Source organism: Magnolia sinica, chromosome 9 (genome assembly GCF_029962835.1).
Source record: "Magnolia sinica isolate HGM2019 chromosome 9, MsV1, whole genome shotgun sequence".
NCBI lineage: Eukaryota > Viridiplantae > Streptophyta > Magnoliopsida > Magnoliales > Magnoliaceae > Magnolia > Magnolia sinica.
Window position 1 is genome coordinate 12,642,160 of NC_080581.1, and position 19,576 is coordinate 12,661,735.

Consider the following 19,576-nt stretch of genomic DNA (forward strand, 5'->3'; position numbering starts at 1 on the left):
ATTCTTTGGATCATGCCCTAAAATGATCTCTACAAGTAGATGGACGGTGTGGATACAAAACATACATCATGGTGGGACCCACAGAACTAGGTGACGTCACTTCAGTAGCGAGTCTCGCTACTCAACATGTCAGTAGCTAATCCGCGTCGCCAACCCAACGATCACAACATGGGTCCCACCCATCTTTTTCTAAAAAAAATCATGATCCTTTTTAAACAGCCAAACACCAGAAAATTCAATCTATACTGAAAATGGAGAAGAAGAACAAAGAGAGATGTGTTGTTTCTTACCATCTTCTAGTATTTCTTCTTGTTCTTGCTCTTAAAGATCCAACGGTCAGCAGCAGCAGCAGCTTCTCCTGGGCCCCACAGGAGGATGACAAGGTGGACACCCTCCCAGGCCAGGAATCCTTCAATGTCAGCTTTGCTCATTACTCTGGCTATGTGACTGTGGACCCCTTCTCAGGAAGGGCCCTCTTCTATTGGTTTTTTGAAGCCGTTGAGGACCCTTCATCCAAGCCGCTTGTTCTCTGGCTCCAAGGAGGTGGGCCCCACTTCTCCTAATCTCAATCTCTGTTGATTAGATATGATTGGATCATGATTCTTTTATTATGTGAACCATGTGGACCCTGCTGTTAGGTGATATGGACCGTTGATATAATGATGGTGGGCCCTGCCATGGATGGATGCTCCAGATTTTATTTATTATCCTAGCCGTCCACTGTGTTTTCTCTTGACTGTCTTTATGTAGTCTCTTCAGTGAAGGGGTAAGATCTTCCGGTCTTCATCATCCCCAAACTGTGGTGGGCCTGGCTGATGGATGGTCTGGATTACCAAACTAGACTACAATCTAGACCGTCGGAATGTGTGGTCCCTTATGCATGGAGCATGATCCGAAAATCACACTGAGAGATGATCTTAACCGCTAATCCAACGGTTAGGATTGTCAGATGAGTGTGAATTTCATGCTAGACTATGTCCAAATGGGACCCACGATTGTACACCATGCAAATCAGTCTAGTCCACTCATCAGGTGGACCGCACGTGATACATTGATTATCGACCTTTATCCATCTTTCTAACCGTCCAATTCCCAATAAGTGTGGCCTGCCTGATGAGTGGACCACCTGATTGGTGTCCAGGTCGTGTTCATAGTGGGCCCCACCTAATGAATGGTCCTGATCTTGCACGAGTTGGAATACGTGCGGTGATGTCCCTTCTCCATTTCACTTGCCTGACACGTGTGATCTGGGCCTCTCTCGAGAAGACTTTTAGCTCTTTCCATTCCTGACCAATCCTATGTTCACCAGATTAACGGTTTAGATTGCTCTTCTTCATCAATCTTGTTTACATGTTTGTGTATAACGTCCGTCTTGAGGCGAGTTCCTATCCGTTTAGAAACTCAGTTTATAGATTTGAGGCCTATGGTTGGTCTATCCAAGCCATTGATCTGATGGCCCCCATCATCGATGAAGTACTCCTAAAAGATCACCCAAATAGGAAGATCCTAGCAGTTGAATCTCTGGTCTTTCTTCCACTGAATATGGCTTGTTCATGCATTTTTTCTTAATCATGTATTTGCAAGCCATTAACTAATAAGAAGGTTAGAGCTAATCGATTGAGGTGGGCCATTAACTAATCGATTGTTGATCCATAATATTTAGGCTGATATGCCAAAAATAAAGAAATTCAGCACTTTTGTGTCATTAGACTAAGAATCTACAGCTGGTATTTCTCTAAATTCCTCTTGAATGGCTTATTTTATTTATTTTTATTTATTTTTATTTTGGGTCTGTTTTTATGATTCTAATTTGAATATGTTTTTAGGACCTGGGTGTTCTTCCATTGGATATGGCATGGCAGAGGAAATCGGTCCATTTCATATAAAGCCAGATGGGAAGACCCTTTATTTGAACCCTTATGCTTGGAATCAAGGTAAGATACGTCATCTTTTGTTTTGTTTTTGTTTTTGTTTTTGAACTTTTTCTAATTATTCTTAGTTTATGATGGAGTTAATTAGGGTAATTTGGGTTATTATATTCCCCACTATTTTTTCTTATTTATATTAATAAAATTTTTAAAAAATATAACATTAGCCGTAGGATCATCCAATACATAATACCATCACTCTAACATCCAATAAATAATATTGGTTGGGGTAGCGGGAGGGGTGGTGTAGCGGCAGATGGGCGAGGTGAAAGCGATTTAATCGGTTTGGTAATAGCGTCAATTAATGACCGGAGATGGAAGAGGTGGATGCAACATGTGGTGCGTGGATGAAAGAAGAGAAGAGACTAGGGTTTTGAGGAGATGAGAAAAAGGCTTAAGATAAGCTCTAGTACCATGTTAGAGTTAATTAAGATAATTAGGGTTGTTATAGTCCCCAATCTCCTTTCTTATTTATATTAATTAAATATTTGAAAAATAAAATAGTGGTACATAGGACCATTCAATACATATCACCCTCAATTTAATATTTTATTTAATTATTTATTTCTAGATTAAGGCTAGATAAATGGATAAGTATCGTTATAAATATTTATAAGAATAAAGGAGACATATTAAGATATACTAATTATCATGGAATTAAACTTATGAACTATTGTTGTGCGGGATGCATTGGATTTTGCCAGTCTGAGAGTCGATGCATTGGACTGACCTACTGAATATGAGTTTTCTCAAATGCTGAGCAATGTCAGTCGGTTTGACCGACGAGCTTCGGTTTAGTTATGTGGTTGTGTAGAAATAAAGGTATTTATGCCTAATTGCGATTAAGGCTTGAGATTATGAGTGTTTTCTCTCTAAGGGCAAGAGTCTTGTGTGGTCAAAGGGTTTTCTACACTTGTAAGGGCTTAAGAATGGATTTTCTCAAGGGGCTAGGGATTTTCCTAGGTGCGCACCGCAAGTGGAGATCAGGTGATTCTGTAATCGGAGAAGGTGAGTATTGTAAACTTTATGACTTTTAATTATAGTGAATATCTTCATCGCTTTGTGTCGTAGTTTTTTTCTTTAAGGGTTTTCTACGTAAAATCGATGTGCTATATATTTGCTTGCTTGATTGTTTTGGTTATTCTATTTGCTATGATTGTTTTATCTTCGTTGAGCGTGCTTCCGCAAAGCGTAGGATCGACGATGGTTTTAAATTCGAATTTCTAATACATAGGGTTGATTTGGGTTTGTTGTGGCTCGGAATTACAACATATTGGTGTGAGAAAATGACAGTTAACTCTAAGAAAGTGGCATCAGAGCATCATGTTTAAGGATGTTTGGGAATTCAACGAAGATGTTATAGTCAAAGTTTGATATCTAGAAATTCAACGGGAAGAATAATTTTAATTTGTGGCAACCAAATGTTAAAGATATTCTAATATTACGAGGGTTGAGAAAAGTGTTGTTAGAGACTAAACACAAGTAGATATTTGAAAATGCCTTGAGATCCATCTCATCCCAATCATCATTGGTCATAGATTTTGGTTTCTTTGCCTTACCAAGTAATACTTTGTGTTGTTCTTGTTGAACCAACAAATCTTAAACTTTTAATTTCCAGAGCTTAAATTTTTTCTACCCTTCAAATTTCTTAATTTCAAATCTACCACTAACAATATCTTTTAAGTAATTATACAAACCAAAAAGTTCTGATACCATTTGAAACAACTAGAACTATCACTCGATCAACAGGACACCAAAATCAAACATCATTTGATTTCAATGGCACACAGAATATACAAAGATCGTGTGTAATAGATAGAAAGAAGATAATGGAGGAAAAACCAACTACAAACCACATAAATTTATAAAATATATATGATTCACTACTTGGGTTACATCTATGAGTTATCCGACAAAGAAATATTTTATTATAGCATAGATAAATTATAAAGAATAATATATAGTGTACCTTTCCTAGTAACACAATAAAATTCCTTTAAATGCAAGCTTAAGAAGGAAAACCCTCAACTTTCGCATATACTAGTAATAAAATTTTTCACTTTGAAGACTCTGAAGCACCTCTCGAAAAGCCTTAAAATCATTAAACTTTGTTTTTAAGAAGAAAATTTCATTTTTTAATTAAATTTAATTAAATTTATTTTTTTTACAAATACACACCCCACACCCACACCCACACCCAAATCCACACACTCACGCCGTGGTGGGATTTCACCACCGATGGGTACTTGAAACTATTGTGAGTCTACTATCGGGGCAAGAAAACCTTCTCTTAAAACTCTATTATTCAAGAAAAAACTCTTCTTTTGAAATTCGTAATATTACATTTTCTTCAATATAACTTATCCAAGAAGCCTTTTTTCATGTGTGAAATACTAAAAGTATTCCCCAAAAGGTTCATAAACACTTAAGCATTTTTTAATTAGCTTGTTAGTATAAACCCCCTTTATTAGTACATACCATAAATACTTGGGCCTTAGTTGCTTACGTATAATATGACTTATATGAGATTAAAATGTAATTAAAACCATAATAATTTTGATGTCAATATTTTAACATTGTCTTTAAAGAGTTAGTTTGGTCAATATTAGAAAAGAAACGAGTTTTAAGAGGATGTACTAAAATGATCAATAATATATATGAGAGAGCAATGATAAATGTGAGAACCACTAGTGAAGAGACAAGTCAGTTCCCAATTATTGTAGGCTTGTACTATGGGTTGCATTGATCTCATACATTTTTTAGGATTGGTTATGCATGAGTTAATGAGACATTTATAGAAAGAGATCCAATAATTTATGTTATTTGTAGATGACATAGTTTTGAATAGTAAGATGGGGGATGGAGTAAACACAAAGCTAAAATTATGGAGGGGTGCGGTAGAATCTAAAAAATTTAACATTACTAGGACTAAAACAAAATATTTGCAATACAAGTTTAATAATAAGAATGAAAATGATGAATTAGTAAAGGTTACTGACTCAAAAGTTTTCTAAACGACAATTTTTGATATCGTGGGTCGACAATTCATGAGAATAGAGAGATTGAGAAGGATGTTGTTGTCCAAAGAATTTAAGTGTGGTGGAAGAAATAAAGATGTATCTTTATAATTTTATGTGATCATCGTGTATCATTGAAATGCAATGAAAATTTTAAGGCCCATTCATAATGTAGGATTTTTTGGTATAAAATTAGATTTGGTCTAATGTCGATTTCATCTAACATTTGGAAATGATGGGAATGATTGGATTAATTTAGGTCAAATATCATCCAGTCCCAGTAGGAGATAGGGCAAGATTTCTGGTGGATTTTGAAATCCACTACATCCATGGGCCCCACGTTGATATATGTGTTTTATTCACGCCATCCATTTATATGCACCCTTTACACATGACAAAAGTTGCATATGCATACAGGTGATTGACATCAATTGTGAAATCTAGTCTATTGATTACAATTCTATGGTCCACCAAATGTTGGTTTCACTTAATGCAGTGTTTTTCTCAAAAAAAAATTTTGTTCTCAAACGTGGCATTGGATGATCAAAATACCATAGTAGTTCCAGACATTTAATTATTGTTCAATAATTGTGTTAATTCCATGTAATGAAATTTCATATCATTTAATCTCGTATTTCAAACAGGCCTTATATGATGGCTGTAAGAATAACATGCTTTGTGAGATAGAATCTTGATAGAATCTTAAATATTTAAGGAACAACATATTCACAGGATAAGTGTGATTAAAATAGGGATGCTGAAATAGATGAGTAAATCTAAAATAGGAATGTTAAAATGGATGGGTGACAAGAAAAGAAAAGATAGAAATAAAAATGAATTTGTTTAAGAGAATAAAAAAACTTATTTATTTTGCTAGTTACTTAAGTAATGTAGAAAGGAAAAGGGTCATTATTACGATTTTACCACCGACAAACCAAGTACGGAATTCATAAGTCAAATATAGACATGTAGATGAATTTTAACCATTTCACCTTTTATATGTCATTACTGTGAGAATCTTGTGTCCAACTAATAACATCGGTGTATTTAGTGATGATTTAATATTAAAGTAATATAAAAATGCCATCATTATAATTTTATCATCGATAAACCAAACACGAGAATCGGATGTCAAATGTATATAATATTAAGAGATAAAGTAATTTGTAACCATTGTACATTTCATTTACATTATTGTAATAATTAGTAATACAAATAAGAGCATATTTAGGTAATAAGATGGGGAAAAGAAGACTTAGATAGTTTGGTTATGCGCAACAAAAACTAAGAACAATATATTTAGAAGGATTGAGTTGATACAAGTTGAAGACTTTAAAATAGTAAAAGAAAGGCCTAACAAGACATATTTTGAGTTATTAAGAAAATGCTTGATGACCTATAGTCTAACTGAAGTTATGGACTTTGATATAGTGAAATGATAAAAAAAGATTCACATTAGTGACCCCATTTACTTAAGGTAAGGCATAAATGATGATGATGAAGATTAATGTCTTGTTTGAATAGACATGTGTATTGAATTATGAGCATTCAAGGTATGTTTGGATAGCCGAATTTTTTAATAATTCGAAGGAAACAGAAATAAGATTCACATAATGTGGAATTTTGGCATATTGAGATAGCATGAAATTATGAGGATTTCATTCAAAGATTTCACTCGTTTAGTATATATATGATTTCCTACGAACAAGGGACATGAGATATTATTCTATATTTTTTGCATTTTGATATGATTAAAAAAAGATTAATAAAAATGGAATCCTTGTTAGCAGAGTAATAACATAAATCATCATATATATATATATATATATATAATTACATATGAAATTCAATTCAACATTTTAAACGAGCGAAAATGGTATTATCGAGCCTCATAATAATAAACAACCCTTATATAGGGATTTCATTTATTTCAACTCCAACTTGAAAGTAATGTAATCACACCAATTACTCAATATCAATATTAAAGAATGCGCTCACGATTCGGTCAATTTCATTTTTTTGATCTAGTTATTGTGATTGAATTTGATGGTACATCCAAATATATCGTTTGACAAGAGTATGTTATCTTAGAATTTTGAAACAACAGAATCATTTTACTATCTTTGATGAGGTAGCCGTGCCATGAGGATTTCATTTCTTAAGGCATGTTTGTTTAGCAAATCACTAAGGTAATGTAAATGAAATGTGTAATGATTATAAATTATTTTATGTCTCCTGACAATATTTGTATTTCATCACCAATTTTTGTGTTTGTTTTATCGGTGACAAATTCTAATGCTAATATTTTTACATTATTTAAATGTCAAATCGTTACTAAAATACACCGATATTGCTGTTTGAATTCAAAAATTTCACAATAATGCTAAGAAAAAGTGTAACAACTACAAATTCCTTTACCTATATTTATAATACATTTGTATTCGACCAATGATTCCCGTGTTTAGTTTAAAAGTGTTAAAATCATAATAATGACACATTTATTTTATGTTACTAAAGTAATTGACAAAACCAATATGTCATAATTAGCATTAGTAATATTTTTAAAATTTTTTTTTTCATATTTTTCATTTCTAACTTGTAGATAATAGAAGGATGTTCATTATCAAGGTTCCTCCCTTAGTCATTAGAGTAAATAAGATCATTATTTTAACTTTTTGGGACGTCTCATGTGCTTGTGGAGAGATGAGAGAGTAATTTAGAGGGAAATGTGTGGGTTACACACATGGAGAGATGAGAGAAAAAGCATATAAAGGGAAAGGCAGAGGCTACACATAGGAAGAAATTGATTAAAAACTATTTGTAGAGAGAAAGTTGCGTGCTACATGCAAAGAAAAGTTTGTGCAAGGTTTTTACGAGTATTATCCAAGTGCACTTGAGAAAGTTGCCAATAATACACTTTTAAATTTTCAAGATACTGCTAACTTTATTTTAAAAGTCTTTACAAGTCTTTCCCCCACTACTCACATTATATATAGTATAGATTTTTACTCCTGATATAAAGGTTTGTTATAATTTTTATTTTGAAAAATCATGTACTATGTTTGATGAGTTGAAAAGTGTACTAAAAACCAATATAAATATGCTTGAATTATTGTGCAAGTTGTGGTCATTATCCATTCTAATAGGTTGTTACACTCCACAACTTGTCTGATTTTCTTTTTAAAAAATGCTAGTATGAGAGTATAAGGGACCATGTTGGTGGGACCATTATGATTGTTTTTGAAATGGACCCAAATTAATGGGCCCCACTTGATGAGCGGCTTGGATCTTGCATGCTTGCCCACTGAAATTACTTGTTTATGAAAATTCAATATTTGTTGCTTATGTTTTTAATCAGATCTATGTTTATTTGTTTGTAACCATTATGCAGTGGCCAATGTTCTCTTCATCGACTCGCCTGTCGGCACTGGTTTTTCATATTCGAACATTTCCTTTGATATAGTTAATAATGGAGATGGAAGGGCTGGTACTACTTTCGAACATAATTTTCTCACAAATATTCCACTATTTAAAGAATAGTTCTTGAACTTCGTGACTTGGCCAAGTCAACATGAAATTTTGAGTTGAGTCATTGTTAGACTCATCTATAAGCCTGACTCAGTCTTGACTCGGCATGACTGGTTGAGTCAACTCAATAAATTGGTTGACTTAACTTGAGTCACATGACCCGAAGCAAGTTACTCGCTTGGAGTACGTCTTATATCTACGCCGTCCATTTGTTTTGAAAATTCATTTTAAGGCATGATCCCAAAAATGAATTAGATCCAAATCTTCGGTGGATCATACCACAGGAAACAATGGTAATTGACCGTTAAAACTTCCAGTGGGCCACAAAAGTTTTCGATCAAGATGATATTTGTGTGATCTCTTCATCCAGGACCTTTGCACCTTATCAACAGTTTGGATGGAAAATAAACATTCCGGTGGCCCCCCCATGAAGTTTTCAATGGTGAGGATTCAATCCTGACTGTTTCCTGCTGTATGGTCCACCTAAGATGTGGATATACTTCATATGAGCTGTCAAAATGGATGGACGTTGTGGATGTAAGGAACATACATCACAGTGGGCCCCACAGTTAGGGACCACCGATCACAGTGCATCCGGGGATCCACCCAAACAGCGCCCACCTATTTTTGTATTTTATTACTAAAAATATTTCTAAAGGTGAGCTGCTCACGTACAACTGCTTGTGATTGGTTAGCCATCCACCTAGCTGATAACTTTGAACATGCCATGTGCGAGACATATCAAATCCGTCCAATAGGTTGGGCCCACCATGAGGATCACCTTGTATATAAATCATCCCCATCCACGCATTATCCAGACTATACTTGTATATTGTCATTTATCAGTGGATATAAATTATTTTCAATGAGGTGGCCCATCTGACCAATGGATTGGAATGAGTTTTCCATAAGGTGATTCTCATGGTGAGGCCAGCCTATTGGACGGGGTGGATTCGCATGAACGTGACTGTAATTTACAATCCAACTGATTATACGTGAGCATTTCTCTTTTTAAATAACATTACTTGAGAATGTATCAAGTCCAACAATCGGTTGACCACACGAAATGGTCCACCCAGCGGACAACTTCCAACCTATTATGTTCATGTGAAATCCAATCCTTCCAAAAGGTTGAACCTACCGTGATGATCACCTAAGGCAAAAATCAGCCGTCTATTCATGAGGTGAGCCACACCATAGAAACAATTTGCAGCCATTGATTATTAGAAAAATAAGCTTTTGATCCACTCGATTATATGATACATATTTGTACAAGGTGATCTTCATGATGGTTCTGATGACTTAACCACTCGATTGGACGGTCGGATGATAATGGGCACACCCACTCACAGTGCGCACTATTGCGCACAGTACTGATAGCTTGTGTTTGTATTTGCAGCCAAGGATTCCTTGGCATTTCTTGAAGAGTGGCTGAAGAGATTTCCGGAATATGAAGGAAGGGATTTCTATATCACAGGAGAGAGTTATGCAGGTGTCATGGGATTCCTGTATCCAATATCCTCTGTTTCTTAAGCCAACACACACCATTACATGAACCACACATGTGCCAATCTTCCACGTGTGGGACATCTGTGTCGCACATCAGGTGGTCCGATGCCATTCAGATGATCTGGTCCAAGAATCAGGCCGACAATGGATTTAGAGCGTATTGCCGACGGTCCACATTCTGAGTATGCATGGGGCCCACTGATGAATGGACAGGATTGGTTTCTGGGTCTGGTCTTATATATCTTGGGCCCATCTGGTGCATATGTTGGATGCCTCAGCACATGGGCCTGTGGGGCCCATGGTTCGTAATCCAGACCACTGGATAATTGAGTCCCACCATGGAATGAGAGTGTCCTAGAATCCTCCCAGACTGGAAGATCCCAGTTGAATGTGGACCGTTGAAATTCTCATCTTAACTATGTATCCACAAAATCAAAAGGTTAATATTAGTTCTATCAACGAAATTTTGATTTATAGTCCATCCATGCTGAGAAACAACGAATCAATGGTCTGGATCAGTGAACTATGGACCACACTTGTCCATGTATCATATAAATCCTGTTTAGAGTAAATACTTATTTATGGAAACCTGTTAATATCAAAATCTTTTGTTACAGGACACTACATTCCTCAGCTGGCCCAAGCCATTTTGTGGTCCCAGAAATGGAAGCTGACAAAATCCATCAACCTAAAGGGAATAATGGTAAGATCTACAGCCCACCTGATCAAGGGCCGCCAATGGGCCAGGATGGGCCCACCATCCAAATATTCAACCAAGTAATGTTAAAAAAGTTGGGTTGGGCTATAAACACTTAATGAAAGCCCAGGTCTAATGAGGGGTGGCAACGGCCCAGGCACGCCTAGTTAGTGTGATCTGTGGGCTTGGATTAGGCCTGATATGTATAGCCCGGAGAGAGAGAGAGAGAGGAATGCTCACCTGCGCATCTTCTTATGTGCACACCTTTGCACACATGTCATGGGCACAGAATGAACAGTCCACGTGATGCGGCACCCCTTGAAACCTTATGTACCTAACTTTCAACCCAATACAAAACTCTGGTGGGTCATAGCGAACAGAAATGCAAATCAAGGGAGGAAACTATTTCCTTCTTCCATAGTCCACCGGAGTTTTATATCATACTAAAAGAACTATATATATATATATATATATATATATATATATATATATATATATATATATATATATATATATATATATATATGGGAAAAGGTACTATACGCTTGGCTGTATTGTACCTTCCATAAGGTCGACTGCTGGCGTCACGTTATTCGTCAGATGGTGAGGAAATTTTATAAGGAAACTAAATAAACAAAACCGCAAGAAATTTAGTAGGAAACGGACGCAGATTAGCTACTCACAGGTTGGGTAGCGGGACTTGCTACTGATGTTACGTAAATAAGTTTTGTGGGCCTCATCATGATGTATATTATGTATCCACTCCGTCCATCTATTTGGAGAGATCATATTATAGCATGATCCAGAGAATGAGTCGGATCAAAAGCATAAGTGGACCACCATAGATAATAGTGGAGAGAGTGATGCCCACCGTTAAAAACTTCTAAGCGTTACAAAAGTTTTAGATCAAGCTAATATTTGAACTTTCTGTATTTCATGTCTGATTTAACACATGAACAGATTGGATCTCAAATAAACATCATGACGGACCTTAGGAAGGTTTCAATGGTGATAGTTACTATCTCCACTGTTTTCTATGGTGGGTCCACTCGAGCTTTGGACACCTTCTTATATATATATATATATAAGGAATGCTCACCTTCTCACATGAGCACCTGTGTCAATGACACAAAATCTGAACAGTCCACGTGAGGTGGCACCTGTGAAGCTTTGATGGCCCAATTTTCAGCTTGATCCAAAACTCTAGTGGGCCATAGCAAAGAGAAATGCAAATAAAAGGAGAAAATTGTTTCCTTTTGCCTTGGCCCACCAGAGCTTCAGGGGGTGCCGCATCACATGGACCATTCATATGCTATGCCATGACACATGTGCGAAGGTGCGCACAGGTGCTCACATAAGAAGGTGCGCAGTCTCTCTCTATATATGTCTGTTCTATTCTACAAATAGGATTAGGCAACACATGCATTTTGCATGTAGCCATTGGTTTCACACTTATAAATGTTTATATCTTTATTCATGTGTGGCCCACTTAATGAACGGATACAGTGGGAACATTTATTAGACAGTTTTTTTATCAGGTGGGGTCAGGTCCATTTTTTAATTTTTTTCAGTATAATCTTGGGTCTGCTATGATAGGCCCGTTCTAGACTTGTGTTGGTCTAGGACCTTGGGCTGTAGTCTCAGTCTAGGCCCAGACCATTTTAGCTATCAGGCTCAGGCCTTGGTCCAACCAACGAGCCAAACATTGGGCCGTATCGCAGCGCTGGTTGACTCAGGCAGTTCTAGATCAGGCCCATCTAATGACCTAAACATTAGGCCCAAGGATGGCCCACCGACGATCAGGCCTGGAAACCCAACAGGCTGGCCCACCAACCCAACAAATAACTGACTGAGATATACTTTGGTATGCAGGCAGGAAATCCTCTAAGTGATGATTTCTTTGATCATTTGGGGGCCTACCAATTCATATGGACAACTGGTTTGATATCTGATCAAACCTATAAGCTACTGAATTTCTTCTGTCATCGAGATTCGTTTCTAAAACCGTCGCCTGCGTGCAAAAGGATGCAGGATATTGCTAGCCAAGAACTTGGCGACATCGATATCTATAGCATATACACTCCTGCCTGTACTGCCAATGAGACAACGTCGAACGGGCTATTGAAAAGATCACACGTAAGTCCATGCCATACTTAGCGCGCGATTGGATGCGCTATCGAATTGAATTGCAACAAGTGATCACCTTGTTACCATTAATTATTTTGAGTTGGGCTTGAAAGGAAGTTAATTTCAATTTTGTGGACTCTTCTTCATTATAAATGCTAGGAGATTACATTGCAATTTTGCAATTCAATTGACTAGTGCACCCAAACATGGCTTTAACGATTTTTCTATTTCATTTAAAGATTAGAAACTTTCGCATATTTGAATCGCGGTGGTTAACCTGTTCGATTCACTTATATTCCAAAATGCATGAACCTGAATCGACGTAGTTGTCTACAAATTTGAAATTCGTCGAAACTGAGTCAACTCGATGGAGTCGACTCGGTTTCAGTATCACGGGCTTTGGCAGAAATCTTAACAAGATGTAATGCCATACCGACCAGGCGAGTCGCACTCCAAAACGAACTCTCCGTTGCGGATTTCAGTTGAATGTGAGGCTGGAATCTATTGTTGTACATTCTACATTTTAGCTATACTGTTTCTTCCAAAGCTGGATTTTTCAAGTGATCTTCATTTGACAATTAATGGATGGTGATGATGCAATTCAGCAATTGGTGGGATGGCTCGGCAAACACTATGATCCTTGCACATTGAATCATTCCACTGTCTACTTCAACACACCAGAGGTTCAAACGGCTCTTCATGTCATTCCGAAGTTTGCGCCGACCAAGTGGCTCCCATGCAAGTAAAACATTACATTCAATACTCAGAAATTTCTTACAACCATCCAAACAACCCCTCCATCAGACCATTGAATGATGACCCTCTTGGCGGGAAATTTCCAAAATTTGATTTTTATGGATTTCCAAATTCCAACTGAGATTTTCATTTCAACGGGTTTGTATGTTTGTGAAATTCTCAATTCTTGTTTCATTTTTGTAGCCATTTGGTGAGTGGTAATTGGAAGGACACTGCTACATCTGTTCTGGATATTTATCACGAGCTTATGTTTTCAGGGCTTCGCATTTGGGTGTTCAGGTGATTCTTCACCTATTTCATTAATCTCCACAACAATACCATCTGAAAGGCGTATATTTGGCGTGTTTGGATGGGTTATAAAATTGAATTTTCAATTGTTTCATTCAGTTAGAATTATTATTGAAGGTCTGGCCCCAAATTGTAATTATGGATGTGAAACTTCAATTTGAGGGCCATTTCATCTTGATCGAACTTGATGTTTGCAATTCAATTTGCTTGTCCATCCAATGTATATATGTAATATATGATATTACTATTGAAATGTAATTAGACCCGATTTTAACCTGTCCAAGTTGATGGACCTGACCTGAACCCGAATATACCTGAATTGATGGACCCGACCTGAACTCAAATATACCTGAATTGATCAATCACAAAAGGCGAGACCTGGACCTGACATGTAAAAAAAAGAAGAAGAAGAAGAAAAGAAGATCCACACTAGACACACATCCACACCCACACTACATGAGCACTTGATCCCGTGATCTACATGTTGAAACAGAGTCTGTCTATCACTGAGCCATGGAGCCAAACCCGATCAAGATATGTACCTTCTAAGATCTCCGCAAATCTCTTATAGATTTTGCTATTTTCTATATGTTCTTATTAATTCTCGGTGAAATAAACAAGTTATAGTTTTCACAATTTAGTCTTTTGTTATTTGACAAAATGGAATTATGGCATAGTAAAAAACTGAGCTTGCGTTAAGAAAACAAAAGAGAGATTTGGAAGAGAGATGAGTCTTAGAATCTCTTGATTTTGGGGAAATTGGAACGATCCAAGTCTGGGTTTAGCGAATGGACAGTGATCTAGGGCCGGGTTAATATGGACGGGATTGCCATACAAGTCTGTCAGGTTTTCCTGATGTTTCTAATACAATTTTGTTTTCTTTAGTCAGAATCATGTATTAAGACCCTCATATTATGAAGTTTTCCTAATGTTTTTAATATATATATATATATATATATATTCTTTTTAAAGTCAGAATCATGTGTTATGACCCTCATATTATGCAGTTTTCCTTTGATGTATTCAGTGGAGATACAGATACTGTAATCCCAGTCACATCAACCCGCTACTGGGTAGACGCTCTCAACCTTCCAACAGTGATCCCTTGGCATGCTTGGTATGATAATGGTCAGGTATGGTTTTCTTTTTTTTTTTTTTTTTTTTTTTTAATTTTAATTTTTATAAATAAAAATTTATTTTTACATAAGTATGTGTTTGGCTACTCAATTGAACCAAAATGAACTGAATTGCAATTTGTCGAACCATTATAGTAGACATTACCTATTTGGGTTTTGCATTATTTCAAATCATATCACTAATCAAACCACAAAATGTAGTTTGCATTTCAAGTTGAACCTCAAACAATAGTAATGCAAACTGGGGTTGGATCCACATTGAGAATGGATAGGGCTATTGAATTAATTGCAATTTAATGTGATTGAACATCCAAACGCGGCCTAAATCCATCATTTAATAAGATAATTTTGTCACACAGAATCATGAAATGGAAGTCCTATCTTTAGTAATTTAGAGACTTTGGTTCAGTTGGGGTTCCATATCTTCTAAGAAAGAATTGAACAAAAAATGAATAATAACCTCTAACAGATAATAAATATCATTTGAAACGAGTTGTCTCATCCGAGTTATCTTGATTTTGGTGGGCATTGAAATGAGTCACCATACTATAACAGAACTAGTCTTCTTAGGTTTAGTTTGAGCTAACCCATTTAGTTTTAGGGTTTTTACAGTTTCCATTATGAACTAATATATCTATAAATATACTAAGCAAAATGTCCGTCATGCACAGGCCTTCATACGTGGTAGGCTTCGTCATTTATCTACCTATTTTCTCTGTTTTATTTATTTGGATTTTTTTTGGTTTAAATTGTGGGAGAATAGAAATAATTTTTTCCCAGTAATTCTAGAAAGAGATGTGTTTGCAACTGGTATGGGGAGTTGCTAATGAGAAAAACTTTGATACTCTGACAGAGTTATGGATGATATACAGGAAATTAAAATTTTAATTAGAAATTATATGCTTGGTATACAAGTAAATTAAACTGTCCAAATTATGGGTCCCAATTAAGATGTTTTGATAATTTGGCTATTTGAATCGGCAGACAGTAGAAGTTTAAGAATGAAAAATATCCAAGTCCTATTCCAGCAAACAAATATCCACAAACTAGAGGATAGGATAGTTCAACCAAATCAATTATGAATTGGGTTCCATATTTGAGTTTATGTATGTGAAATGTGTACTTTCTGAGTGCCTGCATATCAAGCATATGCATTGCCAGAGTATTTTTTTTTTCTTTGGAGGTAGACAAGAGGTCTCAAAGCCTGGTCATTCCCCTGATGAGAATATGTCTGTAACAAGCTTGAGACCATTGCCCTAGTATCATATAACTCCCCCTTGTGTTGTTTGCTATATTATGGAGAAATAGGATAAGTAGGAACTTAAGCACCGGCTGATGAATTTGGGTCCTTGGCTATCCAAATAGTTTCTAAGATGGTCTGCAGTCTTGATGTTGGGTTCTTTAAAAAAACTCCCAAAATTGAAATATTTCAGCAATTTGATTATTAAAAGAATTAGCCGACCATCTATAATTAAAGGACGTAAACAAATAATCACAGGGTTGAAATATTCCAAGCTACATGTTATTTATTTATTTATTCTTTCTAGTCCCAATCCAACTGCAGGCCTATAATATAATGGTTTGGATTATTGAAATAAAATTCATCCCGTCACATGTACCTTGCATTGCTTGGTTCTCTACAGCAAGTGTGTGCATATATGTATGTATGTATGATTTCAATATAATGGAGAACAGGTGGCGACTGATTTCATGGATGACTAGGATTGAAAGAATCGAGCTGAAAGACTTAAATTAGGGCAAAAATAACCTAACCACATGACGACCATACTTTGTGATTGGTTATCTGTTTTGCATGTATAATATATTATTAAAAAGTTATTGATGAGTTCATCACCTTTACCAATTACCATTCATTGGCCCCTAATTTTAGTAAGTTCTATTTTTCTATTTTCAAGGTTTTGAGAGTGCAGTTGTTGTCCAGATTCCTTGTTTTGGTCATTTAAGGATTGTTTACAAGCTTTGATAGGATTAGTATTCTTTTTACTATTTTGGGTATAAAAGTTTTCTATTTCGAATCAAATTAGGGTTTTAATTTTTCTTTTATATACATTAGATACATTGTAAACAATACTTTAATCAATTTCTCTATCATTACGAACTCGAAGGCTATTTTTGAGAAAAAAGATTCTGATCTCTTTATCCACACTCCCACTGAATTACAATATTTTTTTTTCTTATAGAGAAAAAGATTGTGATCTCTCCTCTTTATCCCCCCACATACCCCTGAACCCTAGACCTTGTGTTGAAACTCAGGCAAGGATGAGGACCCCCACATTGCATTACAATCTTATATGATTATATTGAAAGAACATAGAGATGATAGATTGAGATAGGCACAACTGATTTCTCTCCTCTTTTCTCCCTTCTTGTTTATCTGATTTTTGTATTGAAGGAGTCCTTTCAGAAAAAAAGCATAGTTTAAATACTTGAAATAACTGAACTTGCTGATTCAACTCTACTCGACTAGATTTTACTACGACTAGAAAAAAATCTCATCATAATTCATATATTATTTATACTTTTAATGTTAAATATTACTAAAACAAAGTGAGAAAAAGATATGAGTTCTTGAGGAACTCATTCGAGTTTTTCTAGTTGACTCGACCCAACAGGGTTTCAAGTTGAGTTGAGTTGAGTTTATGTGTTTTTAAATTATAATAAAAAGCATGAGTTTGCATGTCTGGAAATTACATTAGATGGAATTAACGCCATTATTGCACAATGATTGCATGTCTAGAAATACCATTGTATATTGACCATCCTACCTTTGGGATCAAATTCTTCGTCTAGTAAAAATGCTGCATTAAGTGAAACTGTGTTTGGTGGACTATATATGGAATTATAATCAATGGACCAGATTCGTACAACTCATGTTGGTCACTAGTACGTGTATATAACTCAAATGTCATGTGTAAAAGGCATATATGGATGGATGGTGTGGATAAAATACATGCATTAATTTAGAGCCCATGGATGTAATGGATTTCGAAATCCCGCATTCACGCAATCTTAATCCTTCCCGTCCTCTCTAATTTGCATGTGACCAAATGCTACTCCATCCCACCTAAGCCCACATACCAAACAGGCTTAGTTCTTCCAATGGGATGCAATAGAACTTGGACTATGAAACTTATACCATCTTATATCATCTTTAGATTTTAAAACCTGGACCTGGTGGTTGGACAGGTCTAACCATCAAGACCAGGTCTGCATGTGGAACCACCGTGCAGTGTATGTGCCATCCAATCCAATCATCAGACATGCCCCAATAGAATTAAGAGACACACCAAGACTCAGACCATTCCGGAACTCTGATGGCCGGACACCAAGTGAATTCGGAGACTTTAAGCATAATATAACATTGTTCCCTGTGGTGTGGCCCACTGAGTTTTGGATCTTCTCAGTTTTTTGGTTGTATGGTAGAAATGACACAGCACACCTGTTGTACGGTTTGGATTCTATGAAACACTGTATTTTCTCTCCTTATTAGAGTACTTATCTAAATCATGCAAATGCTGTATGGAACAGGTCGGAGGTTGGACTCAAGTGTACAAGGGTCTGACCTATGTAACAGTAAGGGGAGCCGGTCATGAGGTTCCAAAGCACAAACCCAGAGCCGCACTTACACTCTTCAGTGCCTTCCTTTCTGGGACCTTCTTGCCAACCTCAACACAGACATCCGATTCCTGAATTATTAGTCTTATACCATACTAAGAGAGAGATGATTGGCACCCAATTCATGTTTCAATAGATTGGGTGGGCCACTAATAAATTTGAACCATTGGTTCACCTTATAGTTGATGATTTGGAATTTATTAATCTTTCAGTGTAACCATGGTTATAATCCAAAAATGATCTAATGGTCTAAGTATATCAGAATCTTCTCATACACTTAATTGCATTTGGACTAGTTAGCATCCACGTAAGTGCTTGTAGCATAAATATCAACGCATCTACTGCATCTTGGAATACAGAAGTGTATTGGGTGTCCGTGGAAAATATCATATGTATCCCATAATGTATCGCTATTTTAAAAAAACACTGCAAAACATTGAAAATTAATTAAAATTTTCTATGAAATTTCAGATGATGGGCCTGTTTGGCCCACTGATTTAAATGGTATGGAATTGCATTAGATAGAATTAATACTATTATTGTACAATGGTTGCATGTCTGGAAATACCATGGTATTTTGACCATCCAATCCCCACATTGGGGATCAAATTGTTCCTCATAGGAATACTCTGTATTAAAGTGAAACTCATGATTGGTGGACCCTGGAATTGTAATCAACATATCAGATTTACAACTGATGTCAATCAATTCATGTGTAAAAGGCACATGTGAATGGATGGCATGGATAAAATCCATGCATCAATGTGGGACCAACATATGTAGTGTATTTCAAAATCCACTAGAAATTTTGCATTGAACCAAATGCAATTCCATCCCACCTAATTCTAATCCTTCCTGTAGTCTCCAAATACATCGTGGAATTTGCATGGGATCAAATGCAATTCCATCACATTATCCCACCTAAGCTCACATAAACATTCATGTATATTTAGA

General features: G+C 36.1%; 1 protein-coding gene across 2 annotated transcripts; it reads left to right on the forward strand.

Annotated features, from left to right (window-relative positions):
• Nucleotides 1-223: 223 nt before the first annotated feature.
• Nucleotides 224-18,878, forward strand: LOC131256920 (serine carboxypeptidase II-2-like). Of its 2 annotated transcripts, XM_058258022.1 has the most exons (10): nt 224-543; nt 1,827-1,934; nt 8,337-8,432; nt 9,873-9,965; nt 10,600-10,685; nt 12,552-12,815; nt 13,412-13,548; nt 13,746-13,841; nt 14,878-14,983; nt 18,536-18,878. In XM_058258022.1, the coding sequence occupies exons 1-10, from the start codon at nt 252-254 to the stop codon at nt 18,695-18,697; spliced, it is 1,440 nt and encodes a 479-aa protein (XP_058114005.1). In that variant the 5' UTR covers nt 224-251; the 3' UTR covers nt 18,698-18,878. The 2 variants fall into 2 exon arrangements, with proteins under 2 accessions (XP_058114005.1, XP_058114006.1); XM_058258023.1 differs by lacking the exon at nt 8,337-8,432.
• Nucleotides 18,879-19,576: the final 698 nt, after the last annotated feature.

Excerpts from the sequence above, each read along its gene's own strand:
- LOC131256920 (XM_058258022.1), top strand. The coding sequence starts at position 252 with ATGGAGAAGAAGAACAAAGAGAGATGTGTTGTTTCTTACCATCTTCTA. Across the intron at positions 13,549-13,745 it reads ACCAAGTGGCTCCCATGCAA|CCATTTGGTGAGTGGTAATT; the intron begins GTAAAACATTAC and ends TCATTTTTGTAG. Across the intron at positions 13,842-14,877 it reads CTTCGCATTTGGGTGTTCAG|TGGAGATACAGATACTGTAA; the intron begins GTGATTCTTCAC and ends TGATGTATTCAG.